This window comes from Carassius auratus, chromosome 13, assembly GCF_003368295.1.
Source record: "Carassius auratus strain Wakin chromosome 13, ASM336829v1, whole genome shotgun sequence".
NCBI lineage: Eukaryota > Metazoa > Chordata > Actinopteri > Cypriniformes > Cyprinidae > Carassius > Carassius auratus.
The window spans coordinates 11,341,674-11,361,961 of record NC_039255.1 but is presented as its reverse complement, the minus strand read 5'-3'; the positions used below and the strand labels follow the sequence as shown (position 1 = coordinate 11,361,961).

The following is a 20,288-nucleotide window of genomic DNA, read 5'->3' as shown; positions in this document are numbered from 1 at the left end:
GCTTCACATTTCCAGAAATCTGAAGCACTGACAGAAATATTTTTAACAATTGTTAAACAGTGACACTGCATAACTAAAAAAATAATAATAATAATACTAATTCCAAATAAACTCTAAACAAAAGGAAGGAAAAATTAAATGCTATTTGTCTCCACATGGTGGAGGGATTGGAAACATTTAGCGTCAGTATGATGCATTGGTGGAAAGGATGCTACTGGATTGACCTTGATTTGGTTTTGAGGGGATGAACAAAATATAAATTATGAATTATTTAATCCTTTTAAATTGTTGAAATCTTTGCTACACAAATATTTTTACACCTTTTAAGTTGACATGGATAAATAATAATACATTTTTTAAAGCTTGTAACATATATAAAAAATAAAACGTACATAAAATATTTAAAATATATAAAAATGCAGTACACAAATGTTCTTCCACACAGTCTTTTATTTGTAAATAATAAAAATGAACTCTTGAATATAAAACATACACATTATTTGAGCCACGTCTGCTGTACAAACAAGAAATGTTGCAGTGAATACTTTCAATTTTGTTTCAGTGGAACACACGAACTGTAAACAATCAGTATCCTGGAATAATACTGACAAAGTAAATAAGTCTGCCCTAACCTGGCATATAAAGTAAACTTCTCATTGAAACAAGGATTCATGAGCATTTATGATAATGCAACAGGTCGGCAGAGTTCCAAATTTCTCTCGTCAGATTGGGCATCGCTAAAATAAAACTTTGGAGGCATCCCTTCTTCCGCTCAGCAGAACCAAGAGACAGTGAGCAGTGATCCATTAACTTGAATGGCGCTGCTTTGTAAATATAAGTAAACTTCTTTGCAGACTCATATTTACATATATGCATGTACATAAGTGATGTTTACTTGATACACTCTGTTTCAATATCGATATATCTCTAAGTCACTGTGATTTTCCTAATTATATTCCATATACAGCTCTAGTTTTTATACAGATTATCTACCTTAGTTTTAGCCCCACAGTAGTACAGACTACAGTGAACACCAACATCTTTAATAAAATAGGGCCATGTGTTTGCTCAGTACTATAGTACAGCACTTAATTTTCCATCCAGGGTTAAAAAAAAAAGGAAATTACAAATAATTATCGACATTCAGCCTCAAAATAAGGCCTGTGTGTATGGCTGAACCCGGCCAAATGCCCAAACATGGAATGAATGGCTTTGTTTTATTTGATAATCTATTTATATCAAGTACAAGCAAACTGTACAAGTACATGCAACATACAAGCTGGCCTACAGTTTGTGGAACTAACACACGTATTGTAGTCTCTTTTTTTCTCATCTGTCTTGTTTTACAAAATGTGCATGCAACTTGGAACAGTTCCAGATTCATGCTGTTCCCCTTGTTGGTGGCATCTGTACCCCTTGTTGGGACATCTCACTGTCACATTCAAAATGCTCAGGAGGGATCTGTGAGACTGGTTTTATAATCAACTAAACTAAAAAACTGATGACAAACAGCTAAAAATAGGAAGCTTCTTGGCCTCTTGAAACTAATTTCATCTCTAGTATTCATCTCCAAAAGCATGATTTTTTTCTCTTTTTGTGCTTGCATTAAAATAATGTCAACTCTAGTCGGGTAGAATAATAATAATAATAACATTCTAATATCTGAATGTACAGGTCCTTTACCAAACAGAACAGAATTAAAATGCTCGGAAAGACCTGTAAGATGTGGTTTGTGGTCGCATGGAATCCGGGAATCAAATGTGTTAGTGAGCTAATGCATCTAGTGACCGTTTCCTGTCAGGGAACCTAAATGATAATGGCAGCTTCTTACAATCCCAATGAATCAAATACAAGTGGTTTTGTGTCTTCCGTGTAGCTCGTATGACACAAATGTCAGAAAACATAAAGCATGTTTTCACATTCTACAAAGTGTGTCTATTTACCAAATCAACAGTAACATGAAAAGGCAAAGCAGTTGGTAATAACTGCTGTAAACAGACTTAAAAGGTTCTCAGGGGTCCCTGCCTTCTTAGACACAAACACACTCACACACACACACACACACAGCGCAGTCACACAAACTGAGTCTGAGTTTGTGCCAGACCGGCACACAGCGGGGCCTTGGATGCAGCATCCGTGATGCAGAGAGGAAACTCTCTGAGAAGACTAAATTTTGACCTTTAACCCTTGACCTCTGGTCTTTCAGCAGAGGGACTTCCTGTAAGTGCAATATAGAGGAAGGGCAGTGCTGTCCTCTCACTCTCGCTAACTCTCAAACACGTGAGAAAATAAATGCACTGACTGACCAGAGTAGTCTAGGCTACCGGCGCCACTGTGGGCTCCGCTTCCTGTCAGATGAGGCAGGATCTCCCTTCCTTCTCTTTTTATTTGAGTCGAATCGTCATCTCAGCCACAAAACATGCAGTAAAGGAGCAGAGTGGATCAAAGGAAATCTCTACAACCCAAAGATCAAAAGTAAAAGAGAGAAGTGATTGTCAGGCTTCAGCAAAGCTTTGATCATGATTCTGTCCATCTGTCTCTTTATCTGCCGCTCTGGTTCTGATTGTTGCCTCCGGTCCTTGGTCCAGTGGATCGTGTATTTTGTTTCGCCTCAAACTCCCGTCTGTTCACTAGGACCTGATGCCCGGCGGCCCTGAAGAGTCCAGCGAGGTCTGGGAAGCACGACGAGTGAGAGGAGTTAACGTCGGGTCGACCAGTGATGAAGGGGGAAACAGTCTGTACCAACCAATCACTGTGCTAGAAAGATCCAGCTCCTCTAAAAAAATCTGGGCGACTCCCATGAAACATTTGTGGTCCATGCGGCCGTAATCTCCCCAGACTATTACCTGAAGACACAATCAGTGGTCAGTGCGCACAAATGTTGGACTTTGGAGGCATATCGGAAACAAACATGAAATTCGCTTCCTACCTGGAGAACTTTACCCTGGGGACTTTCCTCAAACAGCAGCGATTGCTGATACAAAGGATCAAGTGTTTTTCGTGCAATCTTGGTTTTCTTTTTGGCTTTGCACGCTCCGTTTTCCAGCAAATAGACCTTGACATAGGGAGCTGTGAAGAGCAGACGTAGTGCTCAACTAGAGCCGTTCAGGCAGTTATAGTGCCTGGCGGTGGCACATGTCATATTTAGTTAGTACAATGTATAAATGATCAAATTTCCTAGCTGTAATCTCTCCGTTAAACATGTTTCTGTTAGTCAAAGCACTATAAAAACTACAAATACACTACCGTTCAAAATTCAGTATCTTTCTTTTATGGTGTTTGAAGTCTTGTATGCTCACCAATGCTGCATTTATTAAATCCAAATACATTCAAACTGTCAAATATTTTTACAATTCATATTTTTTCTAAGTATTCCATTTTCAATATATCGTAATATAGTCCCGTTTTCAGTGTCACATGATTCTTCAGGCATCATTCTAATTGCTGATTTGCTGCTCAAGAAACATTTCTTATTATGGATGTTTAAAACAGTTGTGCTGTTTAAAAGTTTTGTGGAAAATCTTTAACATTTTTCTTGTGACATTTTCAGGATGCTTTGATAATTGGAAAGTTCAAAAGAACAGCATTTATTTGAAATAGAAATCTTATGGAACATGTCTTTACTGTGACTTTTTTTTATCAATTTAATGCATCCTTACTGAATAAAAGTATCAATTTCTATAAAAAAAATAAATAAATAAAAAAAAAACTTACTGACCATAATTGATTGGTACCTAATGCTTACATAGGGGAAGAAAAATTCAATATACTTGAAACTGATTAATTTACTCATAACAATAACAATGTTTACACAATAAGTGGAAGACACAATGAATCTGTGATCTATATTCAGTATTATTCACTACTAATGAGAATTTGTATTATTATTATTATTATTATATATATATATATATATATATATATATATATATATATATATATATATATTATTATTTTTTTTTTTATTTTTCTTTTTTTTATGTAGTGTTGGCACACTCTCACCTGGCAGCGATTTGGAACCTGGTTTAGACGTAAGACCACGGGCCCTGATAACTTCCACCTCTAGTTGACCTTTCTTGTCCATCAGTCCAATTTGAACATCTCCTACAAAAAAAATAATAATAATAATAATTGCAACAAATTCTACTTAGACTTTAGTCCATACATATATGAAGATGTTTACTCACCCATAGCAGGCGTAGCAAGTGTTTGTCTGCCCACCAACTGAGCAGGGCCAAGACCATCAAGGAAGTCACTGAACTGGCTGTCGGCCCCTAATCTCATCCCTGAGAAGATCAGACTGAGACACACACATACACAGATTATCAGATAGACGAATGAATGAATGAATGAATGGACAGATAGAAAGATATCATACTGTGAGGCAGCATTTCAGAAACAAGTTACAGTAAATTTCTTGTTATCTTCAGCTGTTCTTAAATACTTTGAAATGAATTTCTTGAATGCTTTGTAGGTGTACGAAAACAAACAAAAACAATAGTTTATTTGGATGAAATCTATTATTCCAGAATGAGCCTCCTGTCCTCATATAGAGTTCAAAAGCTAGTGAAAAGCAGCCCATCTCCTCCAGCAGCAGACTTGTGCTGTGTATTGTATGGTATGTAAACCCTGTCTTGTTAAGGCCCCTCTTAATACACTCAATATTTCCTTAGAAACCAGCACAATTTCCATGACCTAACTCCTGCAGGAATTTCTGAGGAGCGTGGCAGCACGTGTTGAGCTAACTTATAAACAGCCTTATGTGATTTCAGACTTTTTAAAGCTTGTTCATGTAAAATAATCCTTAAATCGTGGAGTCGTAGAGTCACACTCTGTGGAGTGACACAGTGGCCAGGTCAACCTAGCCGCTGCTCTGAAGCCGCAAAGGGAAGCGTCACTGCCGCTTCTGCACAGCTACAGACCTTGCAGCAACCCCTCTTTGCAGATGATGGATATTTTAATTATTATCGGGGAGTACAGCTTGCCATCTGGCTCCAAAGATGGAGCTGAGAAAGCAGTGGACACCACATTAGCTCTGTAAATCAGACTGTTCTCTATAAGCTTATCATTACAGTTTTCCAAATAAATCTAGATGAGAGAAGCTCATATGAACACGACACAGAGCCTGCTGAGAGACCACTTATCTATGAGTGATGGTTTGCAGCGAATGCATAAAAACACCAGAGATGAAGCATTTTAAAGGAGTGTGAGTTGGGAAGCAGGTCAGCTTTGGGTAAAATAGCATAAATTACAAATGGGTTGCATCTGACATCGTAATGCATACAGTACAGTAGCATTCGAAAATGTTTTTTATCAAGTATTTTATACTCAAGGCTGTGTTTATTTAATTAAAAATACAGTAATATAGTGAAACATATTACAATTTAAATGAACTGTTCTCCATTTAAGTAGAATTGAAAATGTAATTTACTACTTTGATGGTAAAGCTGAATTTTCAGCAGCCATTACTAATAATTTATTTATTTAATTTACTATTATTATTATCATGTTGAAACAGCTGTGCTCCTTAATACTTTTGTGGAAACCGTGATCAATTTATAAGGATCCTTTGATGAATACAAAGTTCAAAATAACATTTATTTGAAAGATAAATCTTTTGCAACATTATATAAACCTTTACTTTCACTTTTAATCAACTATTCATTTCATTACCAAAAAAACAAAACAAAAAAAAAACACTTCCTAAACCCAGAGTTTTGAACAGTAGCGTACAACTCAATATATTTCAATACATTGCCATTTTATTATTGAATCAGGACTGATATGCTTACATTTTAGTCCAGTACCAAGTCACATAAAAAAAGCTCTGACAGCAGTTCAACGTGGGTTTATGCAATAAATGATGGCCCTAGACAAACTGTAAGAAATAAACGAACAGATAAATAAATATTTATTGAAAACCTGAAGTATCCCCAAAATTCGGAGAAAAAAAAAATCTCACTCATGGTTTCGAATCGCAAAGTTGTGAGTATGCAAAAAAGGGTTTACACAGCTTTGGATACTAACTTGCCCTCAGAGCTATAACTGTTCATGCTGCCGTCAGTGGACTCTCGACTGGCTTGGCGAGCCATGACATTGCGGGCATACTCCACTGCCATTCCCGTCTCCTGACTGCGCTGGATCTGACTGGATCCCTTTGCTTTCTTGTTGGCTGCTTCTGTGGATGGAAGAAAAAAAACTCTATTACCATTCACAGGGCTTTCATAAGGGGGACAAGGGAAAGAATCTACAAGACCTACAAAACAGAAGCTGGAAATTAAAAACATAGTTCTGTCAAAAGGTTAAAATAATTAATCATCATAATTAAGATAATTAAGTTGTGTTATTTTGTCTTGGGGATTTTAATAATTAATAAGATCAGTACAATGACACTAAAAATCTAAAGTAGGATTCTGTTGAAATATTGCAGGTCTAATATAAAAAATAATGTGTGTGCTGTTCTTACAGCTGTCACTCAGGAGAAAATATTGTGATCTAAGATGAAGTTCTTCACCCCTGATGAGTGCAACATCTCCTGCTGGAAGTCATGGGGCAGCATCCGTACTATGTATGGCCTTTTGATGGATTACAGATCTTTTGAAAATGCTTTCTTTCATCAGACCACCATCAGTGGCTTATTCTGACAAAACTTACAGAAAAAAATGTCCAGGGATTCTCATTAACAAACCTGCATTGCTCTGATATTATTTGAGGAAACAGAGAAATACTGTATCATCTGTATGTTGAGGTTCACTGTTAAGATGATATTGACAAAACAGTATTGACTATTACATTTTTTTTTAATGGATAATGTTTTAAAAAGGTAAGTAATCCTCATAACATTTTATAAAAAGATTCAATTTGTTAACATCAATTAATGCATTAGGTAAAATGAACTACCAACTATCAATAACATTTGTTTTACATCATTTATTAATCTAGGTTAATTATAATTAATTCACTATGATTCCCCATTTTCAGGGTAAGTGATATTTTTTAAGCATTCAAATAAATCATGAAAAGAATCTATTCATCGAAGAATCCTGAAAAATTTCCACAAAAAAAAAAAAAAATTACAGAAATATTAAGCAACACAAGCATTTTTAAGATTGATAATAAGAAAATTCAGCTTTGACATGAAAGGATTAAATCAATTTTAAAATGTTACTGTTTTTACTGTATTTTGATCAAATAAATGTAGTGTAAAATAAATATTTAAAAAGAAAAATCTGACCAACTTTAAACTTTTGAATGGTAGTGTAACTATACTGTTAATTCATGTTTATGCAATACATTAACTACATTCATTTATACAATTTAAACATGTATTAGTGTACACAAAAATACCATGATCTAAAATTATAATAAATGCATTAAAATAATTGTTTGTTGTTTTTTCCTAAAACCTAATGCATTAAATCAGGTATACAAATTTGGAAAGTGTTACGGTAATCTTATTTTTAGTTTTGGCTATGGTTGTAAATGGATGAGACTGGTGCAGTGGGCAGAGTGTGGAACAGCTGTTTTAGAGCAGCAGAGCTTTTTAAAATGCTGATTTATCGCAGCTCTGCAACTCTTTCTGATTTATCATCTAATGGGTCTTTTAAGATATTATCCAAGCGCCTGAGAGACAGCGGTGCCAAAAAGACTTCTTTTGCCATTCTTTTTGAATTTGTTTCTTTTTTTTTTCAGCAGTCCATTTATTCAACTTTAAACAGACAGTGCTTAAAATATGATATTTTAGAGGATATCAGATCCAACTTCAAAGGCATTTATCTGCATTACATCTGATAGGATTTCGGGGGTTGATCTGCACCTGATACAATGAACGTCTGCCAATGCTAACATGCTGCCATTCATATTTCCAGCCTGAGGTTTCAGCTCCCACACTTTAACACAGACTGAAGACACATGCTACTTTAAGAGGTGAAACAGGGTAGAGAGAGACCTGATACACAGATCCATCAGACATGAATGACCCCAGAAAAAGGGTAGACACCGATAAGAGAAAGCAAGGAAGTAAAAGCAGTAAAGCAGGAAGATGTTGCCAAATGGTCTGAACTGATGGAAAGGATAGTTTTAAAGAAATTGCTCCTTAGAATTGGTCAGTCTCCATTTTGGGGACAATTCCCTACTGCGTTTGGCCCTAATGACATTAAAGTCATTCAACTGAATATCTTTTCATTGTTACTCAAGATATAATTCATTTCTGGCCACAATATCTGCTGATTTTAGGTTCTTCACCAGTAGAGGGCACCTCAGGCTACACTAACTGAGCCTATGAAACTTATCTGTGTCCTGTATCTCTTCTCTGCTTTTTTAAAAGGGTATAAAAGTTATATTTAAAACGTAATTCTTGTAAGGTTTACACAACCACTGTCCTCATTAGGAAACAATGTGACTTTAGCAGACAGTAATTATCCAAAGACAAAAGTCATCGTCAATGGCCCTATATGGTATGTGATGCAGTGAGCAGCAAGTCGTGGAATTTTAATATTTATGTTAATATGTACAGTACCTGATCTATACCACTGTCCAATCTATATGTATATATCTAAATAGTGTTCCTGTAGCTCAATTGGTAGAGCATTGATAGCCTGAATGCACTGTAAGTCACTTTAGATAAAAGTGTCAATGCATAAATTTAATTTAATATGCCACTGTTGCATAGAAATATAGAAATATAGAGCTTTTAATTGAAAAAAAAGTGACAATGTGCAAGTATATGATTGTCTTACCTGTCTGACTGAGCTGAGAGGTGCTTCTGCTGCGGCGGGAGGGAATGCCAACGATGGCGACTACACGTGCGCTAAGGCTGGATCTGCGCTTTTTCCCTCCTGCTCCCAGTGTTCCCAGAGCGGTGTCTGACTGGCTGCCGTCCGTACGCTCCCGAGTGTAGATTTCCCCACTAACACTTGTACTCTTCAGCATGCTGCGGCTGGATGGATGAATATGATGGCTGGTGTTGGGAGAAAACATAGCAAAGACTCTCAGTAACCCAAATGTCAAATGGAAAATTACTATTCTGACGTGAATACGACCTTCTGCATTTGATTATTGTGTGTGCTCTTTCTGCTTTTTTTCCACTTCCCTTAAAATGAGTTTACCGAAATTCATAAAAATCCAAGAATGACGTTATCATGGAAAAGACAGAGACTGAGAATCATTTAAAGGCATAATGGAAAACAGATTTTTGATATAAAAGAGGATTCTCTGATAAATAGACAATTTAATGCATTATTGACTAATTTTTATTTTTTTTAAATACCCCAAACTTGTTAACAGAAGTTTATATATATTCCACGTTTACAATGCAAATAAATGTATGGAAATTATCCAATGTTACGTTTGCATTAACTATTGACCACCATGTTTATTAATAATTGCATGATTTTATAACTCTATAGATTACATCAGTTGTTATAAACCCTTATTACCACCAATATGCATGCTAACATTCCTAGCAGAATTCAAGAATGTTTTTAATCCATGTACAACAAAGCCCCAACAAAGACAAAACTAAAAGCATGAATGCATGACATTTCTTATGTGACATCACAAACAGAGTGTCAAAATACTACAAAATTTCACAGATAATGCAACAGTCCAGTGTGACGCTACACCATGCATCTCACCTAAAGTGACCCCTGGGTTGTTCTGATTGAATGGACATGTAGCTGGTGCTACTGATCCGCGAGGCACTGCTGGCACGAGAGATGGCTGACACATCACTGACATCACTGTCTGAGGACTTATGGGACACATTGTCACAGCTCCTTCGTTGCTCCTTATAAAGCTAGTAGAATGAAATACCCAAAAAATTAAAGCACACATAAGTTCTGAGCATTCTAGATTTTAAAAACAGTTTGAAGGTGTTGGGATGGGACTATACACTACTGTTCAAACGTAGTTTGGGTTTGTGTTCAGTGTGATTTTATAGGTTACTTTTTTATTTTTAATGATTTCTTAAGGATCATATGACACTGAAGACTGGAGTAATGGCTGCTGAAAATTCAGCTTTGCCAACAGAGGAATACATTACAGTTTAACATATATCACAATTAGAAAACGATTATTTGAAATTATGTTTTTTTTTTTTTACAATAACATAATAATGTTAATCAAATTAACATAATAATGTCAATCAAACTAATCAAATAAATACACCCTTGTCGAGCTTATGACGCCTCTCTCCAAAAAAAAAATAATAAATAATAATCTTACCAACCTCAATCTTTTAAAAAGTAGAGTATATGAATTGGCACTCACCTCTCGTTTATTCTTGGGCGTCCTCTCCAGATCCTGGCTGGTACTAGAGGGAGCTGGTGTTCGGAAGGTACGTACTTTCATCTGCCGCGTTCGCTCCTCTGAAGCAAGAGCTAATACATACACGATACACAACATGATGCTCATTATTTCATATTCTGCATATTTACTCAAATAAAATTTGGAAAAGTAACCAGTACAAGTCAACGGACAATGACAGTACCTTGCTCTACATTGCTGCTTTTGGCGGGGACTTGGGGAAGCTGTCTGACCTTGCGTGTCGAAGAAGAGTTGGCTGTTGATGAGGAAAATGCAGGGCTGGTGTGTGGCTGCACCCTGATGGAGGAGACAAAACGAGAGAGAGAGAGAAAGAAACAAAAAGAGCGAAGGAAACTTTAGCTTATTTTGTACAAAGATGTTCAATATCATCAACCAGTGTGGACCAAAATGCAAACTACTGTTTGAACAGTAGTAGTAAACATTTTCACTAAAGGGCCGCCAAATCTTGATCGGATCCATCTGCATGATCGGGACATATTATTACTCACATCAGATTATGTTTTATTGCAAAGAGCCATTAGGAAAGCAAAACAAGTACAAGAGTGGAAGGTGTGAATCCGATGGAAGAAAACAGTGGTAGACTGTGAAAGAGCGGCAAACACAGAAAGCAACCACACAAAAATTTGAGAGAAAAGAGCAAAATCAGCAGAAATTATAGCAATGACAAGGTTTAGGTTATTCACAGCAAGGCTTCTCAGTCCAGATCAGGGTCAGCACCTTTCCATGTGGGGTGAGCCTGGGGTTGACTCCCTCACGGGTCACCTTACCCAATGGAGGCAGCGATACCCTCTTCCTGCGTGAGGCCTTTAGAATGGAGATTTGCTGAATGCTGAAGGTCAGTGCAAATGGCAACATACAAGACAGAATATAGGAAAAATTAAATTAATGTGTCAAATCATAGATGATAAAAATGGCGAGAAAGCAACAAAGTATTTGCAAAAACTAATGGAGAAATAAGGTGCGAATGTGTGAAGAAATAAATACGTTGTGGATGAAGCCAGTGCTGCATTTCCCTGTAAAGGTTCAATAACCCAAACAAAAATATATACACAATGTAGTATACAGTGTGATATAATAAAATATACAGTATATAACAAGGTCCAAATTTAATGTTTGCCATAACTTCTAATGAGTGGAGATTGAGAAAATATTCTGGCACACACACACACACTTATTTGGTCTTTTTGTCATTTATAATGAATTTGTCTCCATCACTAAATAAAAAAAAACATATTATTTAAAAAAAAAAAATTATTATAATACGATTTTAATATCGCTGTTTTTCACATTTTAATTTAAACATGTTGCTTATTTTTCACAAATCATAAGAAACGTCTCTAGGTTACGTATGTAACTCTAGTTCCTTGAGGGAACGAGACGCTGCGTCATATGCGCTTTGGGGAACGCACTTAGCATGAGCGACTCTGAATATCGTGTGTAATCAGTCCAATGGAAGAGCGAGACGTCACAGGCGGGGCGTCAGCTTCGAGTACCAGCAAGCGCCGGCAGGGGTGCCGGGGGTATGGCTCCGAGACGTAGCGAAGGCTGCTAGGAAGGCCTTGGAGGCCGTCATACCCCGAGTAGAGTGAGCCTTGGCCCCCTCATAGATGGCGTTGATAGCCTCGACTATCCAACGACTAATAGTCTGCTTAGAAGCAGGAGAACCCCTCTTTGGGGGACCGTAGCATACAAGCAATTGATCAGTTTTTCTCCACAGGGCAGCTCTGTGGATGTATGCGTCCAGCGCTCGAACTGGACACATACAATTTAACTTTGCTTGGTCGGGCTCCTGGAAGGGAGGAGGACAGAAGGCCTGCAGCACTACAGATCGTGGTGTAACAGAGGGAACCTTGGGAACATATCCCGCTCGAGGGTATATGAACGCTTTGGTCATGCCAGGTGCAAACTCAAGATAAGTGGGGGCCACATGCGCAGGGGAACCAGAGCCTACACATTTTGTGAACGTGCGGGGTGAGAGTGCAAGGCCGAAGGGATCTCATCATGCAGGTCGGGAAAGAATGGCAGGCCCCGGCTGGGAGGTGGCTGACTCGCGCGCAGGAAGTGTGGACTCACAGTGCGGACAGTCGGGCCCCTCGAAAGCCGACTCAGCGTGCTTCACTCCCAGGCAAACCACGCAAAGGCTGTGTGTATCCCCACCCGTTATATATCGCGGGCAGGGATGAACACACAACCTATAGCGCGATTTGGAATCACCATCACAATGCTTAGATTTCGTCTCGCTCTTCGGCATGTCTAGGAGCTCTAACTGGACAGACAACAGTAAATAAGACTCACAAGACAAACAAGTGACATTCACACACAGAGTGCTTGCTGAAAGACGTGAAGCTGAAGCCAGCTGCGCGGAACGTGCTTTTATAGCTTCCTGGTTGCTTACGTCACCCCCGCCTGTGACGTCACGCTCTTCCATTGGACTGATTACACAAGATATTCAGAGTCGCTCATGCTAAGTGCGTTCCCCAAAGCGCATTTGACGCAGCTCGAGTTCCTGAAGAGGAACTGGTAAGAAACTCTTTTATTAAACCGATTCATTTACTGATGAAAGGAAATAAATTATTTGGCAGTTTTTTTTATTTTTTTTTATTTTTTTTAAAAATATATTTTATAAATATAATATTTAAAATATGGAAATAGTCAAGAACAATTGAACAAAAAAATATTAATCATAAAGAAAAAGGTACAACTTTTATACAGGGTGAAATAAGCTTTATACAGTGTGAAATAAGTGATTTGTGTCTAAAACAGGTATTTTATGGACACACAAGACTTAAAGTAGAATCAACAGGCAATGGCACAGGGACATGACATGGTTTGATAAGTCTTACCGCTCACTGTCAGATATTTTCTTGCCAAGTTTCTGACAGCTAGGCTTGTCCAGAGTTTTCAACTGCCTGCAAGATGGAAATGATGGAAACGAGGCAAGACAGAAAATAAAAGAATAAGGAATGGATTCACTCAGGACTGGATGGACATTGAATGAAACATCTGTCTAATAAAATGCCACGATGGAGATGGACATGTTACTGGTCCAATGCGTCTGTACCTCTGTGCATCTGGCTTTGCACTGAGGTGGTGTACTGTCTCCTGAGCAGGGAACATAGCCTCCAAAACCCAGCTGATTCATAAGATCACATCAAACACATGTGAGTGGCATGGACACACAGACACAGAAACACAATGACACAGTGTGGACTGATGTTAATGAAGCATAATTTCATTACGGCTGAATCATGCCACTTTGGTTAAGTGGCTAGGTACAAAAAGAAAACACACAATAACATGTACAGTAATTAAGAAATATACGAGACAATCTGTGCATGATATGAAACACAGACACTTGACTCATATGTGTCCGGGGTCACATGTGACATACGTGACGTTTATTCCCTGAAAACAAAACCTCTCAAATTATTACAATTAAAACAGAGAAAATAAGTGAAGTCACAAGCAGTGTCCCCAATTATGTATTTGGTCACTTAACATGTTTGAATATCACAGCATTAAATATATCGGCAGAAAAATGATTTTACTTATTTGTGATAAGTTTTTGCCTATATTCTATATTCATAAATTTTTAAGAGTTAATATACTTTTTGGGTCACAGTGAGACTGTATCTAAATAACTGCTGGAATCAGTATAAAACTGTAGAAGATAAAAACAATGGAATAAATTATAATCTGCAGAAAGAGTTTAGATAAAAAGGACTAAAATACAACCTCATGAAATCCAGAGTAACACAAAACACACACTTTCACATGAAAAAAGCCACAAGTCACCACATTTTTAAAGCTACTGAGCTGCTAAAAATCTACAAAACACACTAGCGATCACATTTTTGAGCACTAAAATCATGGGGTCGGGTCACAACAAGCTATGGGTCAGAAGCTACAGAAGGCTGGGAGGGTTAGCTGCATCTACTACCCATGGCAGAGGGGGGACGGACAGGTTAGAAGAACAGAGGGGTTTAGCAAAAGGACTGGAGGACAGGAGGGATACCTGTCGTCTTCTGGGGAGGCATGCTGAATTAGGATCCTGGGGCTCATGGGTCTGGTACGGGGTAGAGACTGGGTGCTCCTGCGTGAGTGTGTGCGTGTGTGATCCACAAACACCCAAAGAGTTCAAAGTGGAGATGGAAGAAACATGGGAGGTCAATATACCGTGGCAATGATCATCTCAAAACATACAAGAAGATGCATAGGTTCAGGGGACTAATTTTTGACAATTCTCCACCACAGTGGTTGGATTAATGTTCCCAAAAACACAAAACAAAGCTATCAGGCCATAAGAGTCACTGGATACTAACAGAGCAGTGCAAAGTGGGTGACCCAATGGTGTTATAATAATAATAATAATAATTCTTTACATTTAAATAGCCCTTTTCTAGGCACTCAAAGCACTATTACTTTGACATTAGCATTAACATAGAAACACACTGGGTTTTATTCACTAATAATTCTACAGTTTTAATTCTACAGTATGTGCTCAGAAAAGTTAAATAATCAAAGAATCCTGGGGGGGGGGTGCAGCATTTGTGAGCTTAAGAGACTTCTTTCAGAAACATAAATCCTAGCAACCCCAAACTTTTTAAATGTATGTTTATTTATATAAACAATACATTCAGCAAATGTTATGTTTTGCATAAATGCAACAAGGATTTATATGTGTTTTAGCTTAAGTGAAGTGACATTCAGCCAAGTATGGTGACCCATACTCAGAATTTGTGCTCTGCATTTAACCCATCCGAAATGCACACACACAGAGCAGTGAACACACACACACACACTGTGAGCACACACCCGGAGCAGTGGGCAGCCATTTATGCTGCGGCGCCCGGGGAGCAGTTGGGGGTTCAGTGCCTTGCTCAAGGGCACCTAAGTCATGGTATTGAAGGTGGAGAGAGAGCTGTTCATGCACTACCCCCACCCACAATTCCGTCCGGCCCGAGACTAGAACTCACAACCTCGATTGGATCCTAGACCTTAACATTTGCTGTTTGCCCTAATCAAATTGTCTAGAATTAAGATTCTGTTTGCAAAACATATTGTGTTTGTGTGTTGTGTATGTGTATGCACAATAGTAAATAAGTCCCAGTGATTGTTGTGTTCAAAGGGCATCCCAAAGGAACATTCTAAAAGTGTCCATTAATGTATGTAAATTATATTAATGGCAAATTCAACAAAACTGAAATAATCCAATTCAAATAGTGTACCTGTCTCGTTCAGGTGAATTGGAACTAGAACCTGGTCTCAGACAGTTGGTACTAGCGCTTCTAACCCTGTCAAGAGAGGACTGTAGATCACTAGGGTCACAACATGCCATCCAGCGGAGAAAGAAGAAGAAAAAAGAGGAAAGGAAGATGACAAAGAACAAAAAAAAATTAGGTCCAAAATAAAATAAAAAACAAACCTGTTAGAACTGGTAAAATGGTGAGCGAGATAATGGTTGAATTTTCTGCTAATGTTCCGAATGAGAAGCTGCTGGATGTTTGTGTGTGTGTGCGTGTGTGTGTGTGTGTGTGTGTGTGTGTGTATATATATATATATATATATATATATATATATATATATATATATGGATTTCAGGGTTTACATGTTTTGACCCCTTACCTAATGGAGATCTTGTCTGTGAACCTAAGAGCTTGGCGTGTGACTGTAGGTTGAGTGCCAGTGACTACAGATAGCCGTGACTTTGACTTAAGGCATGCAGGACGTGTTGAGCTGAACACGAACAAGTGTAAACAAAAGCAAACACAAGTTACAGAAAGAGAACACATACTGAAAGACAAAAAAAAAAAAAAAAAAAACATTGTAAAATGTAATTACACAACAATGTTTTCTGTGGAGACTTGTTGGATATTTAACACTGGTCCAGCCATGGGAAAGGGAATGCTAAAGGAAAGTTTTCTCCAGAAATCATGGACCTACTTGGTTTGGACAGACAAATAGGTTGTTGCTGGAAACACGTCCCATTGTGCCTGCTTAGGACATGCCAAAAGATGTTTATAGCTACAGTGATTTAGTGTCTAACTCTTCAAATAAATTATATCTTTTAAATTACAGGTGCTACTATAAACATCCACAGAAACCAGAACATCACAGTCAGACAGAAAACACTCACATTTACCTACCCATCTTAACACCCAACAGTGGCAGATTCCCATAGGATTGTCTTTTTCTTTACCTTTCCAGCTTAATGACTACAATACTATATACTATTCTATACTATACTATACTATACTATACTATACTATACTATACTGTTTGTATATGATGATGTTGACAGTGCAAATATGCTATTTTTATGGAGCCTTGTGAAAAAGTACACTTTTATTACCTTTTTTTACACATATTTATAAAAAGAGCACTTTATAAAAAGAGCACTATTGCCAGAAATAATATTCTTTAAAAAGAACAAACTTAAGTGTGAACTGAATGTGTTTTCATACACTTAATTGCATGTTAATTGCAATTCAATTAAAATTATGTTATTATGGTATGCTTTCAATTTATATTACAATTACTTTAACCACTTAAATAAGTCTGAAGCACATTACATCCAATATCATAAGTACTTCTACTGTCTTTGAAATATGAATGAGTAAATACTGTGTCAGACTTTACCAATGATAAATATATATATATATATTTACCAGCATACTGTATATTTCATAAGCTGATCCAAAATAAAAGTTCTCGGAGATCTGAGTGAGTTTGAGAGTCTCAGATGCTATAAAATCCTCATTAGTCAGAAAGGATGCCATGGCTTAAGTGTTCGTCTTTTGCCACCTTACCTGTAAATATCCTGATGAATTCCACTGACTATTAAAGGCATCTTGGAAGGCAAAGTGCTACTGTGCTTAGATGAACTCCAGCCAACATTACACTAACATGCAAGCATTTAAAGTGGAAACAAAAGATGTATCAAAATCACAGCTGTTAGTCCACTCAAACACCAAAGGAATGTCAAAGGTCACTCATGCAAACATGCAAAGATCAGTCCAGAGGCAACTCCCTCATTCTAGATCGTCTATTTTTCTGTCAAATATGCTCATAATTTAATCGAGGTCAGTAACGAACGGAATAAAAATAAAGATGTCAAAATGACACTAGAGGAGAATGAGATCGTTATTTCGAGAAAGCAAACGGTTGTCATGATGACCTATTTGTCTTTTAGGCTGAACGCCAAAAGCACGTGGAAAGTTCCGCTTGTAATGTTTCTTGTCAACGCTCTGAAATATTAGATTGGAGAGGCGAAGAGTTTGACAAGAAGTGTTTGGGGAGAGAAACTGGCATCAACCCTCACCACTGTTTTAATTCAATGGAATAAACTTCAGACTAGATACAGATACAAGGAGTCGATATTGATATTACCAGTGTTTATGACACCAAGATTATTATTACAGTGATTTATACAGTAATTTGAATATAACAATGGTATAAGTCACAGACTGGTGGTTCAAATCTGGCCTTGTCTTTACCTTTGGGTGTGCAGACACTCTGCGCTTCCACCCCGCATTGATCTGTATATCAAGATGACCTCACTGCAATTACCATGGAGATGGAGGACACATAGGAAAATTAACAAAACAGAACAATAAACAAGCAAACATAAAAAAGAAAGAAAGAAGCGCACCAGTAAGTGAGTAAGAAGAGGAAGGGTAGCAACTTTTAAAGCCAGAACAATACACAAAGGTTAAAAAAGACGTGTCTTCCTGTACGATCATCTCTGTCCATACAAACCCTTGTCTTTTCAAAGACAACCCTTCCATGAATCACTGCTGGTTTGGCTCTAACCCACCTTCTGAAAATGGTGTAAGGCCTTTGAAGGTTAGCAAGTCTCGAAAACGTTATTCCTCTTCCCAAAAACTAATTTGAACGGCATTCCAGAAACATTACTTTTATGGAAGAAAACGAAGGCACATGGAAGTGGTTATTCTTTTAACACACACTAAGGCACACTTGTTCACACTTGCTTGGGCTCACAAATTTCTCTTTACCTGTCATCTCCATATTCTCTCTCTTGCACACGGGCACGGTCGTGGTAGCGCGTTGGGGAACGGGATCGCCGGCTGTGCTGGACCTCATCCAGACTCCTTAGAGAGAAAACCGGGTTTACTGGAGGTTACAATTATTTGATAAATTATAAACCTAAAAATAGCTAGGGACATACCTCTGTGCAGGGACATTGGCTGGGCGGGACCGCCCCCTGCCCTGTTCATCTCTGTTTGGGGACACGGACCGTGAGCGATACTGAGTTTGCCTTTGCTGATCTGGAACCTCTAATGTTGTCGCCCGGTCTCGGTCTCGGCCTCTGTCTCTGTCTCTGTCTCTGTCTCTGTCCCGTTCTCTTTCTCTTTCTCTTGATCGGTTTTCTGTTGCTGGGATGGCACAAAGACAAAAATAAATAAATAAATAACAATTAAGAAAAAAAATGTAATGCCTGTCTAGAAAATTCAGATTTTGCTTTTGCGGTCATTGGTCTTGGCAAATCACATTCTCCATGTTAGAAACTATCCCCCCCAAAAAAGAACAGACATAATGTGTTAGACCTTATCTAACAAAACATGCCACACAATTAAAATACCTTGTTCATTCTCCTTGTATCTATTTCTGAACGATGTGTGCTTTTGACAGTTGAAATCTCAATTTGAGTCCTACAGAAAAATCATAAATCATACTATTTATATATATATATAAACATATAATGTAATAAGTATAAATAGTATAGAAGAGTACTGTAAATGTAACTTGGAAAAAAAATTTTACCCCCTTGGGTGCTTATTACAGTACTGCATATGTGGTTTGGAGAATGAAGTCAAGGTATGTCACAAAGGCATTGTACCACAAAGACATGTCATTATCTAACTTCTACCATGCAGAGGCAAATTAAAATGTGTAGTACCACCAAGAGGAGGCAGTTCCTGCTGTTTACTAAATCTTTTTCCTCATTTTCCCACTGTGATCATGCAAATTGTATAGAGTGCATTATGCGGCAAGTCTAAACTAACTATACTACAGAGAAAAGAACTGGAGACAGAACACATTTTAGATAGTTAATGTCTCCCCATACAGAAGAATCACCACTTCATATTCATTTTATGCACTTAATAGTACCAGGATAGTTAGTTTATTCGTATGGGATGAATGAAACATGCCAGATGTGTAATGATAATTATCAGTGAATTGTCTCCAGCACAACAGCGGTGACTTCCAAAGGAAGGGAAGGCCTGCTATTGGTTGCTTCTCTCTTTTGGGGTACTCTAATGCACAAAGTACAGAAAAGTGCCATGGTTGGCATTGCCTTGGCCCCTCCCACCCACCTGTGGCGACTTTGCCAATACCATCATCATAATCAGATTCTGTAATACGCTGCGAGCCTGCACAGACAGATATACACACAGATAGATGTACAGACAGACAGACTCAGTGGTACAGACGTAAACAAATGCACATAAAGCACCGCTGGAATAATCCATAGTTAGGTAAGCAAAAGGTATACAGAAATAACCTAGCATACTAAAATATGTCTTGTGGACACACTGTATCCACGGGCCACACTTGTACACACTAACTCACAGGCAGCACGGTTCAAAAATATACCTCCTTATGAACGTACAGACAAAACAGACATGAAAAACTTGAGACAATGCCAAAAATATTAATGAGACTGGATGACTTTCATGACCTTGACTTAAAAGATATATTGATGTTTAACTAATGTTTGAAGATTGTCTTTCACCTACTTATATGTAGTTTAGTAATTGTGAAATTATGATAAATTCTCTGGCTTGATTTAACATTTTAGGAAGTGAAGGCAATCTTGTAACTATTTTAATCGAACTTCCCACATCCTTTTCAGCTTATGGCAAATCTTGTGAAACGCTGAGGGGGTGAATTCACTAATCGATTGTGCTACACAACTAATTAGCATTTCAATGCAAAAC

The 20,288-nt window shown here is 37.7% G+C and overlaps 1 protein-coding gene across 7 annotated transcripts in view; it reads right to left on the bottom strand.

Annotated features, from left to right (window-relative positions):
* Positions 1 to 435: 435 nt before the first annotated feature.
* The window catches only part of LOC113112647 (regulating synaptic membrane exocytosis protein 1-like), a 69,256-nt gene continuing 49,403 nt past the window's right edge, over positions 436 to 20,288 (bottom strand). Inside the window, exons 15-30 of one of the 7 annotated variants that reach the window (XM_026278391.1) lie at positions 19,665 to 19,721; positions 18,515 to 18,722; positions 18,342 to 18,437; positions 17,823 to 17,885; positions 15,952 to 16,062; positions 15,555 to 15,644; positions 14,342 to 14,419; positions 10,490 to 10,602; positions 10,270 to 10,379; positions 9,636 to 9,796; positions 8,739 to 8,959; positions 6,028 to 6,178; positions 4,188 to 4,300; positions 4,003 to 4,104; positions 2,930 to 3,069; positions 436 to 2,846 (exon numbers count right to left, since the gene is read on the bottom strand). In XM_026278391.1, the coding sequence (XP_026134176.1) occupies positions 2,631 to 2,846; positions 2,930 to 3,069; positions 4,003 to 4,104; positions 4,188 to 4,300; positions 6,028 to 6,178; positions 8,739 to 8,959; positions 9,636 to 9,796; positions 10,270 to 10,379; positions 10,490 to 10,602; positions 14,342 to 14,419; positions 15,555 to 15,644; positions 15,952 to 16,062; positions 17,823 to 17,885; positions 18,342 to 18,437; positions 18,515 to 18,722; positions 19,665 to 19,721 (2,030 nt within the window). In that variant the 3' untranslated portion in view covers positions 436 to 2,630. Of the gene's footprint in view, positions 2,847 to 2,929; positions 3,070 to 4,002; positions 4,105 to 4,187; positions 4,301 to 6,027; positions 6,179 to 8,738; positions 8,960 to 9,635; positions 9,797 to 10,269; positions 10,380 to 10,489; positions 10,603 to 11,043; positions 11,523 to 14,341; positions 14,420 to 15,554; positions 15,645 to 15,951; positions 16,063 to 17,822; positions 17,886 to 18,341; positions 18,438 to 18,514; positions 18,723 to 19,664; positions 19,722 to 20,288 lie in introns of those variants that run through there. The other 6 variants (XM_026278392.1, XM_026278393.1, XM_026278394.1 and 3 more) reach the window with 6 other exon arrangements.